The 17,739-nt window shown below is 49.0% G+C and overlaps 1 protein-coding gene across 1 annotated transcript; it reads right to left on the bottom strand.

Annotated features, from left to right (window-relative positions):
• Window positions 1-599: 599 nt before the first annotated feature.
• Window positions 600-12,339, bottom strand: apobec2a (apolipoprotein B mRNA editing enzyme, catalytic polypeptide-like 2a). The gene is made up of 3 exons (XM_007894152.2): window positions 11,990-12,339; window positions 6,144-6,688; window positions 600-910 (listed from the first exon to the last, which is right to left on the bottom strand). Exons 1-2 carry the CDS (start codon window positions 12,142-12,144, stop codon window positions 6,148-6,150), a joined length of 696 nt encoding a protein of 231 aa, XP_007892343.2. The 5' UTR covers window positions 12,145-12,339; the 3' UTR covers window positions 600-910; window positions 6,144-6,147.
• Window positions 12,340-17,739: the final 5,400 nt, after the last annotated feature.

The following is a 17,739-nucleotide window of genomic DNA, read 5'->3' on the forward strand; positions in this document are numbered from 1 at the left end:
AGGTGCCCCGTCAATCTCCTCATCTGTTCTGTGACATTTAAACCCATCTTTCACCTCCTCCCCCCCCCACCCCCTCCCAACTCATCTCCACAGGGCAATGTGCACCTGACACCTGTCTTCACGACCACCCGAGGAGTAGGTCAGGTCAGGGATGGCCTCTCTGGCAGGACAAGCCCAGCCTGAGCCTAGTGACCAGGTGCTCGAGTGAGCTCTGTATTCCAGTATCTCCACCTCCTCTGCGTGAGGGCAGATCCCACTCCTGCGGGAAGTACAGCAATATCCATCCTGGCCCACAGAGGGTGGAATTCAAGGTGGAGTGAATGGAAAGGATCCGTGAGCCACCAGCAAGCACAAAGCGGTCTCTATTTGATGGCTACACTGGGGACTATAACAAGATGATCAGACGATTTGTTTGTTCAAACAGAAAGTGACATAAACGTGGATTTCCTCTTCTCCCCAAGTTGTAAGCGCTCCGGGACGCTATCCCACATGAAGGGCGCTATAGCAGTGCAAGTTGTTGTTGTGTTCTGCCCGCTGAGGTTTGGCTGGGAAACAGTGACGGCCCTGATGTATCTGAACAGAACACGTGCAACAAGAGATTGTAGTCACATATTTTAATTCACTTCATTTCACCATACAAAACACAAACTTTACAAAAGGAATAAAGTCTGAGATTTGAAAATGATTCCTATAGACACCTTGCTGTGGTCGACTGTTTGGAACCGCTTTCCCTAAGCTACGCAGTGAGGGGCTGCGGCTATTTGCTGTCATTTCACAAACATCAGACACACAGTAAGAGGCGTTTCAGCAGATTCTGTTGGTTCTGTCCAAATGAATAGAGGAAAGTATGTCCGTTCCTTCACTTCCCAGCGACTCCCGGGGTATCAGGTGGCACAGAGCGGGCTACGCCCTGTAACAGAGCAAAATACTGTCACTGATTAACATTGGTACATCACAGATCACAGTGCAAAAGAAGCAATAATAATAATAATAATTCTTGCATTTGATATACAGCCTCGTCACGTCTTTGAGACGTTTCAAAGCGCATCACAGAAATATACTGTAAAGTGAATTGACTGTATTTTTGTGTGTGAAACACAGCAGCCAATTGTGCACAGCATCGTCCCACAAACAGTCGGGGATTGAGTGACCAAATTGTTTCTTTTATTCAATGTGTTTTTAATCTTAGCGTGCTGTGGCAGTGGGAATAATCGTATAATAATAATAATAATCCTTGCATTTGATTCAGCGCTATGACAATCAGGACTAATATTGTAATTCCTAACGGGATTCCTTCATATAACAAGGTGAGTGGAAGCTTCCAATCAGCACTTCGTACCACCTGCCACGAGCTGCCAACCACAAGACCAGCCAGTTCCTTCTTGAGTTAATGAACTGCGTTTGAGAAGAGAACTTGACAACAGGACTGAAAGCTGCCTCATGGCACTCAGTGCACATTACACAAGGACGGAGAGCAGGAGGCCGTGTCCTTGCCTCTTGTATATAGACAGTAAAGGCCAACATTCTGTCCTGGGAATGCGGTAAACTCCAGCTCCCACGGCTACAGCATCAACAGCAGCCCTCAGGCAGTGCAGCGTCCAAGAGCGCTTGACGGTGGCGGAGCATGATGCCAAGCCAGGGGGAGGCGGAGGTACGGTCGAAGAGGAAGGTCTTCAGGCGCGACTCGAAGATGGGGAAAGAAGGGGTAAGGCAGAGGGATAGAGGAAGAATCTTTCGGAGTGTAGTGGCTGAAAGTTCCTCATCACATTGAAGAGCTCACACCAAGGTGGATGGTAAGGAACACGGCAGTTAATTTGTGTACAGCAACGTCCCATAAACAGCTGCGAAGTGTATGAACGATTTTTATCTGGGGGATTGTTGGCCAGGACACCAGAGGAAACTCCCTTCTCGTTTCCAATAGCGCTGCGGGATCTTTAACGGCCACCTGAACAGGTACAGACAGGACCTCTGTTTAACGTCTCATCCAAAGGACAACAATTCCAAGATTGCAGCACTCCCCCAGTACCAGGCAGTGTCAGCCTGGGCTGTGAGCTCAGGACCTCAAGTCGGGGCTTGAACTTTCATCACCTTCTTGCTTGGAGCAAGAGTGCTCTCCCACCACTGAGGGAGAGGAGAGTCAACCTGGAATGTATAGATATAGAGTGTAAAAAAAGAAAAATACTGCAGATGCTGGAAATCTGAAATAAAAACGGAAGTCGTTGAGAACACTCAGCAGGTCAGGCAGCATCTATGGAGAAAGGAAAGTGGGTTAATGTTCCGGGTCGATGACCTTTTGTCGTTAACCCACTTTCCTCTCCATAGATGCTGCCTAACCTGCTGAGTGTTCCCAGTGACTCCTATTTTATTAGATATAGAGTGAACTTGGTGATGCCCTTCCTCAATTAATGGAGACAATTTTGTTGTAGTGGTTTTCTTAATAAAGAAATATTGGACAATTCCTTCACGAGGCCTAAGAGAATGACATGCAGCACTTGAGTGTTCTGAGGGATATTGATGTTGAATTTCACGTATATAACTTTAAAGAGGGGGAATTATAGTTCCCTCATAATATGATTTTCCTGTACTTTGTTAAAAATCAATAATACTTTTATTGGGTAATAAGATAGCTGCTTTGTTACTAACTGCTTCCTCTGCTCAGCTCAGCACAGCGCAGAATGTTCATTCCAAAGATGATCCCAAGTAACCCAAGTATCATGTTTTGCAGTCACCAGTTATGAGATGCTGCTAAATCCATAGGAATCTCACAGCTTTACTTTATTACTGAGTAATATGCCTCACCCATATCTCCTCTTATCTCCATTTGTTAAAAAAAAATCCGTCCCGGTAATCTGTTCGTTCCATCAATTTTAAGCTTTTAAGATTGTGTAATTGTGCGGAAGAAAAGTGCAGGATATGATGTGTTAACTAACTCCAGTGACAATTACCACATCACACACTGCATCTTCACTTCTGTCTCACTCACTGCTCAGTTTACCATCTGTAAAGGCCTCCAAGCCTTGCTCCTTTCCTACCCCTGTGACCTCCAACCTGTCCACTCCCTCCGCTCAGTGGGCTCTGGCCTGCTTCATGTCCCCCTGCCCCACGATTTGCAGGAGCAGGCCTTCAGCCTCTCATCTCCCACCCCCTTGAACTCCATCCCACAGTCCCTCTGCCTCGCCCCCTCCCTTACCTCCTTCCAGACCCATCTCAGGACCCTCTTCGACCGTGCCTTTGGTCAACCTCCTACCCCTGCCCTCCCCGCCCTCCACTACTCATGATCCCAACCAACAACTCGGGTGCGGATCCCTGACTGTCCAGCACCCAGTGACATCCCCCCGATGTGAAAGGCGCTGTACAAATGTAATTTGTTGTTGTTGTTGTATGGAAATTGTGTAATTTAACACTGAGCGGCATCTCCGGGTGCTACATATACCTACACAGTCTCTGGGCGACTGATTCCTTCTGAGCTGCTCAGAGTGAAGACTGACAACACTGAGGGATTCTGACCGCTGCTCAATGAGACACAAACTGACACCACGAAGAGTAGATCCACATCCCTCATTGTCTATCCACACGGGAGTCCTTTGATCAAAGCAATCTGAGCTGCCCTTTGCCCTGCCATAGATGCCATAACAGAGGAGCATCTGCCTTCAGCTTGTTCGTATCCTGTTTAGAGATCCACTGCATGTCCTCACTAATTAACTAACTAAACTAACTAATTAACCATGCCAGCTCATTGAAACAAACCAGGAACTGCAGTAAAGTATAACACCCACTGCAAAATAATCAGGCCAACAGTCCTGTGTTTGGGGCAAGTCAGGGACAAGACTGAATTAGATACAAAAGATCTAAATTTATATTGAACTGAAAACAGCTGTTGGTCCTGCAGGTCCCCCCACCCCCCACACGCACACACACACACACACACTGTAATGGAAACTAGTAACTAGAAAAGAACAGCGGATGGTGAGGGATGGCTCGGAGGCTCACAAAGCTCCAGTTGTGATCAGCTATTGCTACTGAGATGCTGAACAGTCCCAGCTCCACCCTGAACCCCTTCAGTCAAATGTTTATTTCACTGCAATTGAACTTCCTGCTCTATAAACCACATCCTGCAATTCAACCCAAGAAATGACAGGATACAAGGAAGTCAATCTCCTCCCCCCCCGCCCCCACTCCACGTCCTCCATTCAGCTGCCCCCAACTCAGCAGCGTTAAGCACTTTGAGACATCTTCCCAACGTATAGATGTCAGTGTATATCTGTGCTCCTCCACTGGAGCTAGCTACTCTTACATAGAATTACACAGAACTTCACTCCTCAGAACAGGCCATTCAGCCCAACTAGTCCGTGACAGTGCTTAATCTCCCCCATCACCACCCCCACTCCCATTGCATACCCTGGTCCTTCACGAATGCCTCCCGCTTTCCCTTCAATATGTTTTCTCTTAAATAAACTATTTGCTTCAACCACAGCATCCGCCACTGAGTTCCACTTTCTCACCAGCCTCTGTGTGAAGAAATTCCTCCTGAAGTGCCTCTAGACCTCCCACGGATTAGCTTATGTTTATGTCCTTGTTTTGGACTCGGCATCAAGTGGTAACAGCCTATCAACATCCACCTTATGCAATCCTTTCATAACCTTAAACCCCTCGATCAGATCCCCACTCAATCCTCTCAGCTCTAGAGAGAAAAGCTTTGCCCTGTGCAGTCTGTGTGACAGCTGGTCCCTCAGCGCCTTGGGAGGTCTTCCCAACGTGAAAGGCGCTACACAAACGTAATTTTGTATTATATTGTACCCACTGAACCCTGGGACCAGCCATTTCAATCTATACCGTCCTCTCTCTCTCTCTCTCTCCAACGCCACAATATGCTTCCTGATCTCCACAATACAATAGACATGTTTACAGCGTCTTTCTTGTTGGCAGGACGTCTCAAAGCGCTCGACCCTGCTGGCTGAGCACCTGAACGGGAGGTGAAAGGAAGCGGGGGCATTTTGGGGGGGTAGCTCGCTCAGGGGGTAGGCTCGCTGGGGGTGCGTGTGGTGGGGGTGGTGCACACTGGGGGTTGCAGCTCAGATAAGATGAGAAGACGAATCCGAATTCTCTGTGCTTTCTCCCCGGAGCAAATCTAGGTTTGAAGGATGAGATGGGATGAGGGAGGGGGGTCCGACCTCAAAGTGATTGGGTCTTGCGCCCCCTGAGCCCCCATTGCTTTCCCCATATCCTTTCCAATTCTTCCTCTTCTACTTGTGGGCAGGTTTGGCTGAACTGACTGTTTGCATTTGCTTTACTTACACTTTGTAACCATTTTATCATCTTCCCCAGGACAGCACCACATGGGTCCTGATCCTCTCTGGTTCTGTGACCTGCTAATCCCATATCAACCTGTCCACTCCCTCAGAAGGCTCCGGCCTGCTCCACATTCCCTGCCCGGCCCACCCCACCTTCAGCGGTTGGGCATTCAGCTTCTCTGCCCCCACCCTTGGAACTCCATCCCCTCGTGCCTTAGCCTTGCTCCCTCCCTTGCCTACTTCAAAGCACGTCTCAAGTCCCTGCTCTTCGACCGCACATTTGGCCACCCTCCTACTCCGACTCACCCTGCCCTCCACCACTCGTGAACCCAACCCCCTGCTCAGGTCCAAATCCCTGACTGTCCACGGCCTTGGGACATGAATGCTCACTCCCTGAAACCAAACCATGACCAGTCAGGGCAAGGGCGTGTTACTGTTATACACACTCGCCACAAGCGAGGATCAGGTGACCAATATCTTTGGCTCATTTCATCCCAACCATCCGTCACTTTCCCATCACTGTATCAAACTGTTTCTTGACTGAGTGCCATTGTCCTGGTCTCCACCAGCCTAGCCGATACCAAACTGTCACTTTCCCTCTCGGTGTAAAGAAATACTTCCTGGTGTCTGGCCTAAGTTTCCCTGCCAGAGCCTGACCCTGTGCCCTCCTATCCTGTTGGGATGGCGTATCGGAGAGTACTGTTCTGGGTTTTCTTAATCCAATTAGAATCTTACTCAGCTCTAGAGGTCTCGCTGAGATGTTTCTTTCAATGGCCAAAGAGCCCGAGATTATGTATCAGTTCTGACCTGGAGAAGCAATTTACTGAGCGCTAAGGTTGCTGAGACACTCACCTTTCTAGGCTTTCTCTAAAATTTCATGCAGCTTCTCTTCGTGATATGAGCTGTTCTCTTGAATGTCCTCCCAGGGCTGGAAAGCCTCGCCCTCATTCTCCACGTAGGTGTCCCAACAGAAGATAAAGTCCACGGGCTTCATGATCCTCAAGCGACAGCCAGCGGCTTTGAGCATACGCAGCCCGTCCTGCACCTCGGGCTCCTCCCACATGAACAAGCGAGCAGCGAGGATGGTGAGTGAGACGTTTGGGTAGCGGCGCAGGAACTCTACTATCCGGGTCGCACAAGCTGCACACGGGCTGGAGGACACGTACCACGTGAGCCGGTACTTCAAGTCACCGCTGCACTGCTGGGGGCCAAAGATCTGGTTGAAGAAGGCGTCCTCCGCATGCGTGGTCGAGTGCTCGTCTTCCAGGAAGCCCTCGGTCTTGACGGTGTCCTCGCCCAACGTCTCCACCACGTAGCACAGGAAGGTCTTATTCCTCCCCGAGGAATACTCCACGTTTTTGAATTGGAATTTAAAATAATGGATCATAAAACGTCTCCTACAAATGAAAGAGGCAATTATTATTCCATGGTCCAAAGGTCTTTTTTAAGGGGTCAGACAAATCTCTGACACATGCGGAAACCCATCTCCATCTTAAGAGTATCCAAACCAAGATGAGATTTCCATGCAATCCACCTATGTAATAATAATAATAATAATCCTTGCATTTGATATAGCGCCTTATCACGTGAATTGACTGTATATTTTGTGGGCGGAACGTGGCAGCCAATTGCGCACAGCAGTGTCCCACCAACGGTTGTTTTTTTTAAGGGATTATTACCTCTGGAAAACCAAATTTATATGGAAATTTGGTGGAATGAAATGCGCACTCTCACCCTAGAGGGATGCGTCCTGCTTACCTAATTCTGGAGAGTATTAAGCGCAGGTTGTCAAGATGACCCCAGAGTGTGCGTTGGGGGTAACTGCTGGAGTCTAACCAACTAAAACCACAAACCTTGCCAATGAGGACACTGTCTGACAAGCCTTTCCACTACTTATCGTACCAAACAGGTCCGTTACCAAACATGTCACCTTGGAGCCTGTTCAGCTCCATGGAGACCCCGCTTACCTCTCTCTATCTTAAGGCACTTACTTTAAGAATAAAGACTGGAATAATGTATGTTGTCGTTGTGCTTAGGAACATTGGAATGGAAGTGAACTATCCAACCTATCTCGCCACTTTATTAATGTATTAATTCCTGCCAGCTCTTCCTGATTCTATTTATAATAATATTCTTTGATATAGAGCAACCATTGTACTGAGTGTGTTTCGTGGCTTCACACTGTTTCAGTAGTGACTGTGTACTTGTAAGTGAATCAGCGGCCAATTTGCACAAAGCAACGTCCTACAAACTGCCATGAAATGCTAGACGAACTTTATCTCAAGGATTGTTGGCCAGGACACCTTGTTCTTTCTCGATTTCCTTTAATCCCTTACTTTCTAAGAATAACTTTTTCCTTCTTAAACACATCAATTTGTCTACAGTCTTCACCTGTTAGCATAGCTAATGTGGTAGCACTCTCCCTCTGGGTCAGAAGCTTGTAGGCTCAACTCTCACAACAACAACAACAAATTAAATTTGTATAGCGCCTTTCACATTGGGAGGACATCCCAAGATGCTGGACAGACTGAGTTACAGACCCGAGCTGGGGGTCGGGATCGGGTAGTGTGGAGGGCAGGGGGGGGGAAGCAGGGAGGTCAAAAGCACAGATGAAGAGGAGGGTCTTGAGATGGGTCTTGAAGGAGGCAAGGGAGGGGGTGAAGCAGAGGGACAGCGGGATGGCGTTCCAGAGGGTGGGTGCAGAGTGGCAGAAGGCCAGCAAGTCAATAGTGGGGTGAGTGAGGCAGGGGATGTGAAGCAGGCTGGAGCCTGCTGAGCGGAGGGAGCAAGCAGGATGGTAGGGGGGAGCAAGACCATGGAGGGCTTTGCAGGTAAGCACCAGGATCTTGAACTGTATCCTTTGTGTGATGGGAAGCCAGTGGAGTCGGGCGAGGATGACGGTGATAGGATCACAGAGCCTGGTGGGGAAGAGGACACGGGCTGCAGAGTTCTGGATGATCTGCAGCCTGAGGAGGGAGGAGTTGGGGAGGCCGACAAGCAGTGAGTTTGCATATTCAAGCCTCGATGTAATGAAGGCGTGTATGAGGGTTTCAGTGGCCTGTGGTGTGAGACTGTGGCGGAGCCGGGCGATGTTGTGGAGGTGGGGGAAGGCAGAGCAGGTCATGGCGCAGATGTGGGGTAGAAAGGATATTTGAGGGTGAAACAAGACACCAAGGTTCCGGACTGGCTTAGAGAGGTGGAGTATGAATCCTTTGGATGGTGATGCTGTCAGCGCCTGAGGTGAGGAGGTGCTGATCGGAGCCAATCAGGAGAACCTCAGTCTTGTTGACATTCAACTGAAGAAAGTTAGCTCTCATCCAGGACTTGATGTCTGACAGACGTTCTGTCAAGACAGCAGTGGTCCTGGAGTCAAGGGTGGAGGCAGAGAGATAGAGTTTGGTCATCCACATATATGTGGAAGTTGACCCCATGTCTGCAGATGATGTCACCAAGGGGGAGCATATAGATATTGAAGAGGAGGGGACCAAGGACAGAGCCCTGAGGAACGCTGCACGAGACGGTGTGGGGGCTAGAGGAGAAACTGTTTGTGGAGATGTGTGAGGTAGAATCTGAACCAGTCAAGGACAGAGTCATGAAAGTTGAGGTGAGAGGAGAAGCGGTGGATGTGAATAGAGTGGTCAGGGATGTCAAAGGCAGTAGAGGTCAAGAAGGACAAGGAGGCAGATGGAGCCCCGATCACAGATGTACAGAATGTCATTGGCCACTTTGACCAGGGGCTGTTTCTGTGCTGTGGGCAGCACGGAAACCCGATTGGAGGGGTTCATGAAAGGAGTGGTGGGAGAGGAAGGAGTGAAGCAACAACTCATTCCAGAACCTTGGAGAGGAAAGGGAGATTGGAGATGGGGCGGTAATTTGGGAGCAGAGATGGGTCCAGGGCGGGTTTTTAAGGATAGGAGTGATGTACCCTAGACTGTGAGCTCAAAAACAAGGATTTTGAGCTCACAGTCTAGGCTGGGGGAAAGCACTGCATTGTCACAGGTGATGGGCTTCTGATGAGATGTTAAACCAGGTCCCGTCTGCCTGTACAGGCGGATATTAAAGAGCCACTGTTTGCACTGTTTGAAAAAAGAAGGGAGTTTCTCCTGACTACTTTTGGGAGACATTGCTATGTGAAAGTTGGCTGTCACATTTGCTTACAAAATACGCTATAATTACTGTGAAGTGTTTTGAAATGTTAACTCAAGGATGTATAATGCCAAGTGAATTGACTGTATATTTTGTTGGCCAGTTGAAACTCTTTTAACGTCAGCTTAACTTCTCATCTGAAGGACGGCACCTCCGACAATGCAGCGCAACCCCCAGCACTGCATTGGAGTGGCTGTCTAGACTATATGATCCAGTCCAAGGTCTAGGACTTGAACCCACAACCTTCTGACTCAGAAATGAGAGCCGTACCTCTGCACCAGGCTGACACACACATATACTGATGTCATAGATCATACAAGGTTTGTTGTGCAATTCTTGGCCAAGCAACACAGGAGCACTGAACTGCCAGGACATTGGGGTCTGACACCCTGTCTCAATTAACAAATCCCTTCAGTATGAAATTATCAATCCCCTCCTATCAGTGTTCCAACACCCTGTATCAGTGAGGCTCAGGTGTGGGGGACACTGGTTAGCTGAACCCAGCTCGAGGGCAGGCTTGGCTCCCAGGCAGCACAAGGTCCCATTAGTCAAACACACAACCTGCTTCAGGAGGGGGCAGGGGCTCCACCTCCAACACAACCGCAACATCCACATCAACACTTACCGCAGTCCCATTCAGCCAACACCGAGCTGCTTCATGTCCCTACCTGACCTGCTTCTCCCCCCACCCCCCACCACCGCCACATCGGTGGCCAGGCTTTCAGCCATTCTGCCCTCATTCTCTCTCTGGAACTCCTTCCCTCCACTGTGCCCCCTCCTTCCTTCCCCACCTTTAAAGTCCACCTTAAGACCTATCTTTTTGATTGCATGTTGGTCCCATTCATTCTCCCCCCCCCCCACCCCCACACATCCAACTCACACTCTGGGATCCCCAAGCCTTGGCTCCTGACAACCTGCACCTAATACTTTCCGGAGTTAGGTAAGCAGAATGTGTCTCTCCAGGGAGAGAGCGCACATTCAATTCCAATAATCTACCTCTGGGATTTCCATGTTTGGTGGGATGCATGGAATTCTCAGTTTGGTTTGGATACTCATAAGCACGGCGATGGGTTTCCGCATGTATCAGACATCCAGCTGACCATACTCCTCCCCCTCACATTCCTCAGCCCCCTTCCTACCCCCACCCCACACAGCTTAGATTCCCAGTTGACTCTTTGAAGCCCTTTGAGGCTTCCCCCTGACATGAGAGACGCTGCATAAATATATTTGGATTCCTGAGATGTTGAGAAGATTGTGTCTCCTTGATGAGCTGCTGAGAATGGAGTGAACTTTCTATTCAGTGCTGTGAGCAGTGCTCTGCTTTCTCCTCAGCCACAATCAATGGGATTTCCATTTCCAGCTCAGCCTCAGCTGTGCTCACAGGAGACCCAGTATCTCCCCGACCGGGGAGGAGAGCTCAACCCTGGGCTTATCCCACACGTTCGTGAGACTGGCAATAGAGTGACCCTGGCACTAGTCCTGGCCTGGCAGGGGACTGGCCCTGGTGTAGGGCAGTGGAACGAATAGAAAGCAATGGAAGAAAAAGTAACCATTGAGTAGAAAATGCTGTTTCTTTTTAAAGATTGTGAATTGTCGTTCAGCTTCGACATCACGGGTTGGGAAGTCTTACTCACCAAAAGTAAGGACATCTCAGGTCTGCACCTACCACATCATTATTAATCAATTTCTTTTAATAAAAGATAGCGATTGCATGAAAGATCTCCCGGTGACAACCTCCCTACATGTGGGGTGACAACTCCATAATCAGTTTAGGATCAAAACAGAATCCTTTTTATCTCAATTAGATTTGACTCCTGCTACCACCCCCCCCCCCACCACACACACACACACACACACACACATATGTGCAAAGGCAGACACACATAGCTACACATTGGGAAAATACTGCAGTTTGCTGTGGTTATATTTGATACAATTCCTTATCACGTCGTCGAAACACCTAAAAGCGAGAGAGCGTAGTGACTGTATTTTGTGGGCAAACTCAACAGTTCATTTGCATACAGCAACATCACACAAACAGCTGTGAAGTGAGTGACCAATTTTATCTGGGGGATTGTTGGCCAGGAAACTTTTTGAGTAGTGCCACAGGATCTTTGACATCCACCTGAACAGGCACAGACGGGTCTTCAGTTTAGGTTCTCAGCTAAAGGACAGTGCCTCCGCCAATGCAGTGCTCCCCTCCCACTGTACATCCATGCTTAACACATCAACACCAGATATACACAGCATGTGCAGGCAAGTACGTACTGTATGCACATTTATCTGCAGTTGTACGTGCACTGATATACCATCTCGTTGTACCGATCACTGAGACATGCGCTGTGCTTGTCACCACCAAATTGTTATTAACAGGCAATGAGGATTATCCCTGTTCCACATCATCTCCTGGCTTGGAAACTATCTTTAGAGACTTCACTCTCGTTATAGCTGGGGGCCTGACTGACTGCTCACCCTCTGGTTAGCGCACTCTTACCCACCTTTACCTCGGTGCTCCACGGACAATACGTACCGATTAAACCTGTGACACTCACCCAGTAATTATTTCAAACGGCCCCAGTTCGGGGAGCTCTATTTTCTCCCCAGGCTCCTCGCCATCCTCACCCGGCTTGCCATCCTGGCCAGGCTTGCCATCCTCCCCAGGCTTGCTGTTCTCCGTTGCTTTTGCTACCTCTTTTTTCTCAGCCATTGTGATTAGAGACGCGAGCAGTTGGGAGCAGACTGACCCCGGGGAAGTTCTGCAGTGAAGCAGCAGCAGCCAGAAGTGAGGTCACTGTCCCAAGCCATAAATAAGGGAGTGAGGGAGGAGAGACTGAAATAACCTGCACCAGCTCTGTCAATCACAACAGCTCTGCTCAGGTTTATCTCATCCACACCCTGGAGCTTGTTTTTCATTCCCTCTTTCCTTTTTCTATCCCAATCCTCGCTTTTCCCCCTATATAAATCAGAACGTGATCCATCGAACTATTATGCTTATTTGCCATTTGCCAATTGAAACCCTCCACGGCCTCTCCCCTCCCTCCCTCCCTCCCTCCCTCCCTCCGTGATCTCCTCCAGACTTGCTCTCCCTCCCACATAGGCTGGCTCCACGTCGTGTGAACTTTCAGCCATTACCCCCTGCCCTCTGCAAACCCTCACAAATCCCTCCACTTCACGTCTCCCTCCTTCTTGTGATGGTCTGTCACCAGAAGTGCCCTGCAGACTCGGAGCGCTGCTGAAGACAGCGCAGTCAGTCTGGCTCATCGGCAGGATTTGGGAAGCCCACCAGTCAGCGGGGGCAGGGACCCTTCTGACCCGGCTCCTGTTATCGCTGCAAGTCAATGCTCTAACAGAGGGTGGTCCCAGCTGGACAAGCGGTGGGAAAGCTTGCCAGACAGCGATATCAGTGGCCAGCTATATACCCACATGATTGGTTAAACTCCAGTAACAACACTCTGAGGTCTCCAAGCCTTGGCTCTTGCCAACCTGCACCCAATACCCTCCGAAATTATGTAAGCAGGATGTGTCCCTTTAGAGAGAGAGTGCGCATTCCGTTCAAGACTCAGAATTTTTCCATGTTTAGGTGGCACACGTATGTGGAATTCTCAGATTGCTTTGGATACTCTCAAGCAAGGGGATGGGTTTCCGCATGTGTCAGACACCCGGCTAACTGAAAAAACATTCCTTGTTTTCATAACCTGCCTCCTTGGCCAAGCCTTCAGTTGTACTCCTTCTGTCCAGTCTCTGGTCAGGCCCCGCACCTTGAACACTGCACAGCACTGGTCACTGTGACACAAGGGGCTGCACAAGTCATAGAGTCAGTGCAGAAAGTAGAGCAACGAGGAGGATCCAAAGTGGTTAGAGGAATGAGCTGTGGGCAATGTTTGACAAGCTCAGGCTCTTCAGCCTTGAGAGAAGATGAGTCAGAGGGGACATTTATGCAGGTGTACGAAATTGTAAATGGGATTGATAAAGTAAACGCAGATTTTTTTTCTTGATGCACGTTTAGGATTATATATGAAATAATCTTAAATTCATGTCCCTTGTAGTTTGTTAGCTGCCTCGTTCGCCTACAAAATCCAGTCACTATATTTTACAATGCATCCTGTGAAGCTCTTTGTGATGTTTTGACAACATGAACGACGCTGTATCAAATGTAAGGATTATAATTATTATTCACTAACACGTGTAACTGTCCATTCATGGTTGACCCTTTCAAACCCTTTCAGGATTGTGAATGTTTGGCTGTGATCTTCTTTGAATCTCTTTTCAGGACGTCTGTGTTACTTTCTCTGTTTGCCTTTCACATTAGCAGCTGAATAAACCCATTCGAATTCCTTGCACCATCGATCTTGATTTGACAACAGCTGCAACTTGTATACGAAACCCAACTGATAAGTGTCGAGCGCTGAGCAAAAAACCTCCACCATGTGGTTTAACCTTTACAGACCGTTTAACCTTTACTCACCACACCCAGGCCTGATTCTATTTTATTCCACAATGGAACCTAATGCTGCGCTGAGGTATCGGTTGGTTGCACTCTTGTCTTTAAGTCAGAAGGTTGCAGGTTCAAGCCCCACATCGGGACTTTATTTTGGGACGCCCTCCTAATATGAAAGGTGCTACACCAATTGTAAATTGTGTTGTATTGTATTTGAGCTCACAGCGTAAGCCATCACTGCAGTGTAGTGATGGGGGAGCACCTTGTTGTCAGAGCTGCCGTCTTTCGGATGAGCTGTTAAACTGTGAACGTTTAGGTGGATGTTAAAGATCCCATGACACTATTCAAAAAGTGAAGGGAATTTCTCTCTCCCGGTGTCCTGGCCAACAGTACCCCAGATAAATTTGTTCATTCACTTCATGGCTGTTTGTGGGTCACTGCTGTGCGCAAATTGGCTAACCCTTTGCCTACAAGACAGACAGTATTATGGTGAATGGCGTGAGGCACTGTGAGATGTTTTGATGTGGTAAGGCACTGTGCTAATGAAATGTACTCTGGCCCCGTAAAGCCATGCTCGCCCAGCCATCTCTTCACAGAGACCTGAGATCTGGCCAGGCTGAGCTCAGCACAAGTTGTGGGTTGAAGCTCATACACGCATTCGTCACCTCAAGGCTCAACTACGAAAACTCCCTCCTTGTCGGCCTCCCCAACTCTTCCCTCCACAAGCTGCAGATCATCCAGAGCTCCACAGCTCGTGTCCTCTCCCGCACCAGGCTCTGTGACCCCCATCAACTCCACCATCACTTGGCTCCACCGGGTCCCCATCCCTGAGAGGATAAAATTCAAAATCCTTGTCCTCACTTTCAAGACCCTCCACGGCCTTGCACCCTCCTACATCTCTGACCTGCTGACCCCCTATCAACCTGTCCGCTCCCTCCGCTCGGCAGGCGCTGGCCTGCTCCAGGTCTCCCGCCCAACCCGCCCTACCATCGGCGGCCGGGCTTTCAGCCTCTCTGACTTTCAAAAGCCCTTGTGGGGAAAGTGCCGCCTTTGATAAGTGTAGAGTGACGCTGCTGGAGAGGAGCCACGCTGGGTTAATTGCACTGCTGTTAGCCGCTATAAATGGGTGTCACACAGTAACCCTGACTACACAGTCCTGGCCTATCAGTAAGCTGTCTCAGTATCTTGACATATTTCCTAATTTAGAGCAGGGCCTGTATGTATTTTTAGAAGCGTGTGCATGGCTGGAGCTAAGTGACAGACCTGTGGGGCAATGTTTTATCTCAAGAGAAGCCAATCGAGGAGTATCTCTGATCCGCTTTACCATTGATGTGATTTTACTTGGACTCAAGTCTCATCCAGTGTCCAGCGCTCCTTTTAGGGCGATGATTTGTTAGAATGTTGTACGGTCTTAACTGTCCATTGCTGTGCCAATCTGCAAGAGGCAGTGACTGACCAGGGCAGCTTTCACAGGCCTCAGATTGATACTCTGCCCAGCTGGGTGTTGAAAGCGCTTCGAAACACTGTCGTCTGGAAAAAAACAACTTAGACACAGCTCACTGTTAGCGTGTGACGCTCCCGGGTGATAGCCTGGCATTCGTAGACTGACACAGTCTTTTAGATCTTCCTCAGGCTCACCAACTCATCACTGGTTCCCTGTACGACACTCCGTGTGTCATTAGTCTGGGAGAATTAGTCACTCTCCATCATGTCTGTGTGACATAAATAAATAGAAGCCCTTATGTTTAACATATCGCCTTTAAAAGAAGGAGGAGGTCTCAAAGCTCTTCACAGGAGTTGTTATATCATGCAGTGACTGTATTTTGTAGGCCAAACAGCAGCCAATTTGTGAACAGCAATGTCCTGCAAACAACTACAACAACAACTTGCTTTCATATAGCATGGAGGATGCTATATGACGCTCAGAAGGCCAAGGTGGCCGAGCGAAGGGGGCGGGTGGGGAGGGGCAGGGTATGAGCAGATGGGAGAGATGGTTATTGCAGCCTGGTTCAGGTGGTAGCATTCTTACCTCAGAGTCAGAAGGTTGTGTGTTCAAGCCCAATGTCGGGACTGAAACTTGTATAATCTAAGCTAAGCCAAGGTCTTGTCTACCTGTTCAGGTGGATGTTAAAAGATTCCATGGCACTATTAAAAAAAAGAAGGGAGTTTCTCTGAGTATCCCGGCCCACAATCTCCCAAATAAAATTGGTCATGGCTGTAGGCTGCATTGGGTGTGAGGTCGCTGAGAGGGAGCATGTAAATGAGCAAAAGAAGGGGCCAAGGATGGAGCCTTGGGGTACCCCACAGGAGGGGAGTTAGAGGAGGCAAAGTGATGGTGGTGGGTCAAGTAGGACTCGAACCAGGAAAATGCGGTCCCACTGAAGTGGATGAGGGAGGAAAGCCGGTGGAGGAGATGACATGATCAACTGTGTCGAATGCAGCAGAGAGATCAAGGAGGGAGATAAGTGGAGCTTCCCTCGACCACTGAACAATGTACTATGCAGTTTCCTCACAGAAAGCTCCCTCGAGAAACTACACTACGTCCATCATTTCCCCTTCCCATCGTACTTCTGTGACCTCCCGACCCGACCGTTCATTTTGCCCACAAACACCAGCTTGCTACATGTCACCCCCCACCCCATCTGTTGCACTATTGCCATCTTGCCCCCGCTCTCTGGAGCTCCATTCCTGGAGTTCCTCCGAATCGCTCCTTCCCTCCCCTTTCAAAGCACATGAAGACCAATAACAACAACAACAACACAGTTACATTTGTAAATCGCCTTTCACGTCGGGAGGACATCCCAAGACAGTGGACAGTCACTGCATTCGAATAATGCAGCACACCCACAACCTTCTGACTCAGAGGTGAGAGTGCTACCGACCGAGCCAGGCTGACATGTTGATAATGGGAGCGATAGTGAATAGCGAGTGCTTTGACATAGCGATCGTGTGTCATGATGACCACTGCCCTCTCCTCTCCACCTCCTCTCCATCTCTCGAAGTGGAGATCGCTGGTCACCTTATCGCCAACTGTGGTATCTGCCAGAGCCGTTTATCTATCCCCGGTTTGGGTTTGTTATTTTGACCTTCTGATGGGTTTGAGAGACGATGAGTCATCTGCTATCAGCCCGTCCCTCACCCAGGAGCCAGGCTGACCCCCTCATCCATATGGAACTACAGACTGCGGGGAATTTCTGGCAGTGAGATTGAGCCTAGCAAGGAGGGCCCACATCCAACGACCCATATCAATCTCTCGCTGTATAAATAGCTGTCGCCCCCTCCTTTCACCGCTGTGAGCGATTGGCGATGACTGTGACTGGTTGTTAGTTACTGGCCTATATTGTGCTCTTGGCTTCAATCCTCTCTTCGTCTAAACCTTTGCCACGACAGCTGAGAATGGAGTGACCGAGAGAGAGAGAGAGAAAGAGAGAGAAAGAGAGAGAGCAGCCACAGCGGGAGGCTGCCCCCATCACCCTGTAAATGTGAACTTTAATACGTTAGCAACGGACACAGAGGGCACAACAAGAGACACAGTGATACTGAGATGGAAACTGGCTCTGATTGTATGCTAACAACTTGTGCTTCTAATATTAAAGCTGAACAAGGGGAGAGGGGGAGGGAAAGGGCACCATTGGCACAGTTAAAGAGGTACGTTTGAAGGTGGGATTTAAAGACAGGTAAAGAGGTGAGATTTCACTCTTGGTAAAACATTTAAAGCTTTTTCTTGTGTTCCTTCTCCAGGTCTCTGGTCTCACACCCCTTACTGTCCCCCCACCCATGGGGAGGGGGACCGGCTGACCTCCTCGAAACAACAACAAGATTGCATTTATAGAGCGCCTTTCACGTCGGGAGGACGTCCCAAGG

The sequence above is a fragment of the Callorhinchus milii genome, unplaced genomic scaffold, assembly GCF_018977255.1.
Source record: "Callorhinchus milii isolate IMCB2004 unplaced genomic scaffold, IMCB_Cmil_1.0 Scaffold19, whole genome shotgun sequence".
Classification (NCBI taxonomy): domain Eukaryota; kingdom Metazoa; phylum Chordata; class Chondrichthyes; order Chimaeriformes; family Callorhinchidae; genus Callorhinchus; species Callorhinchus milii.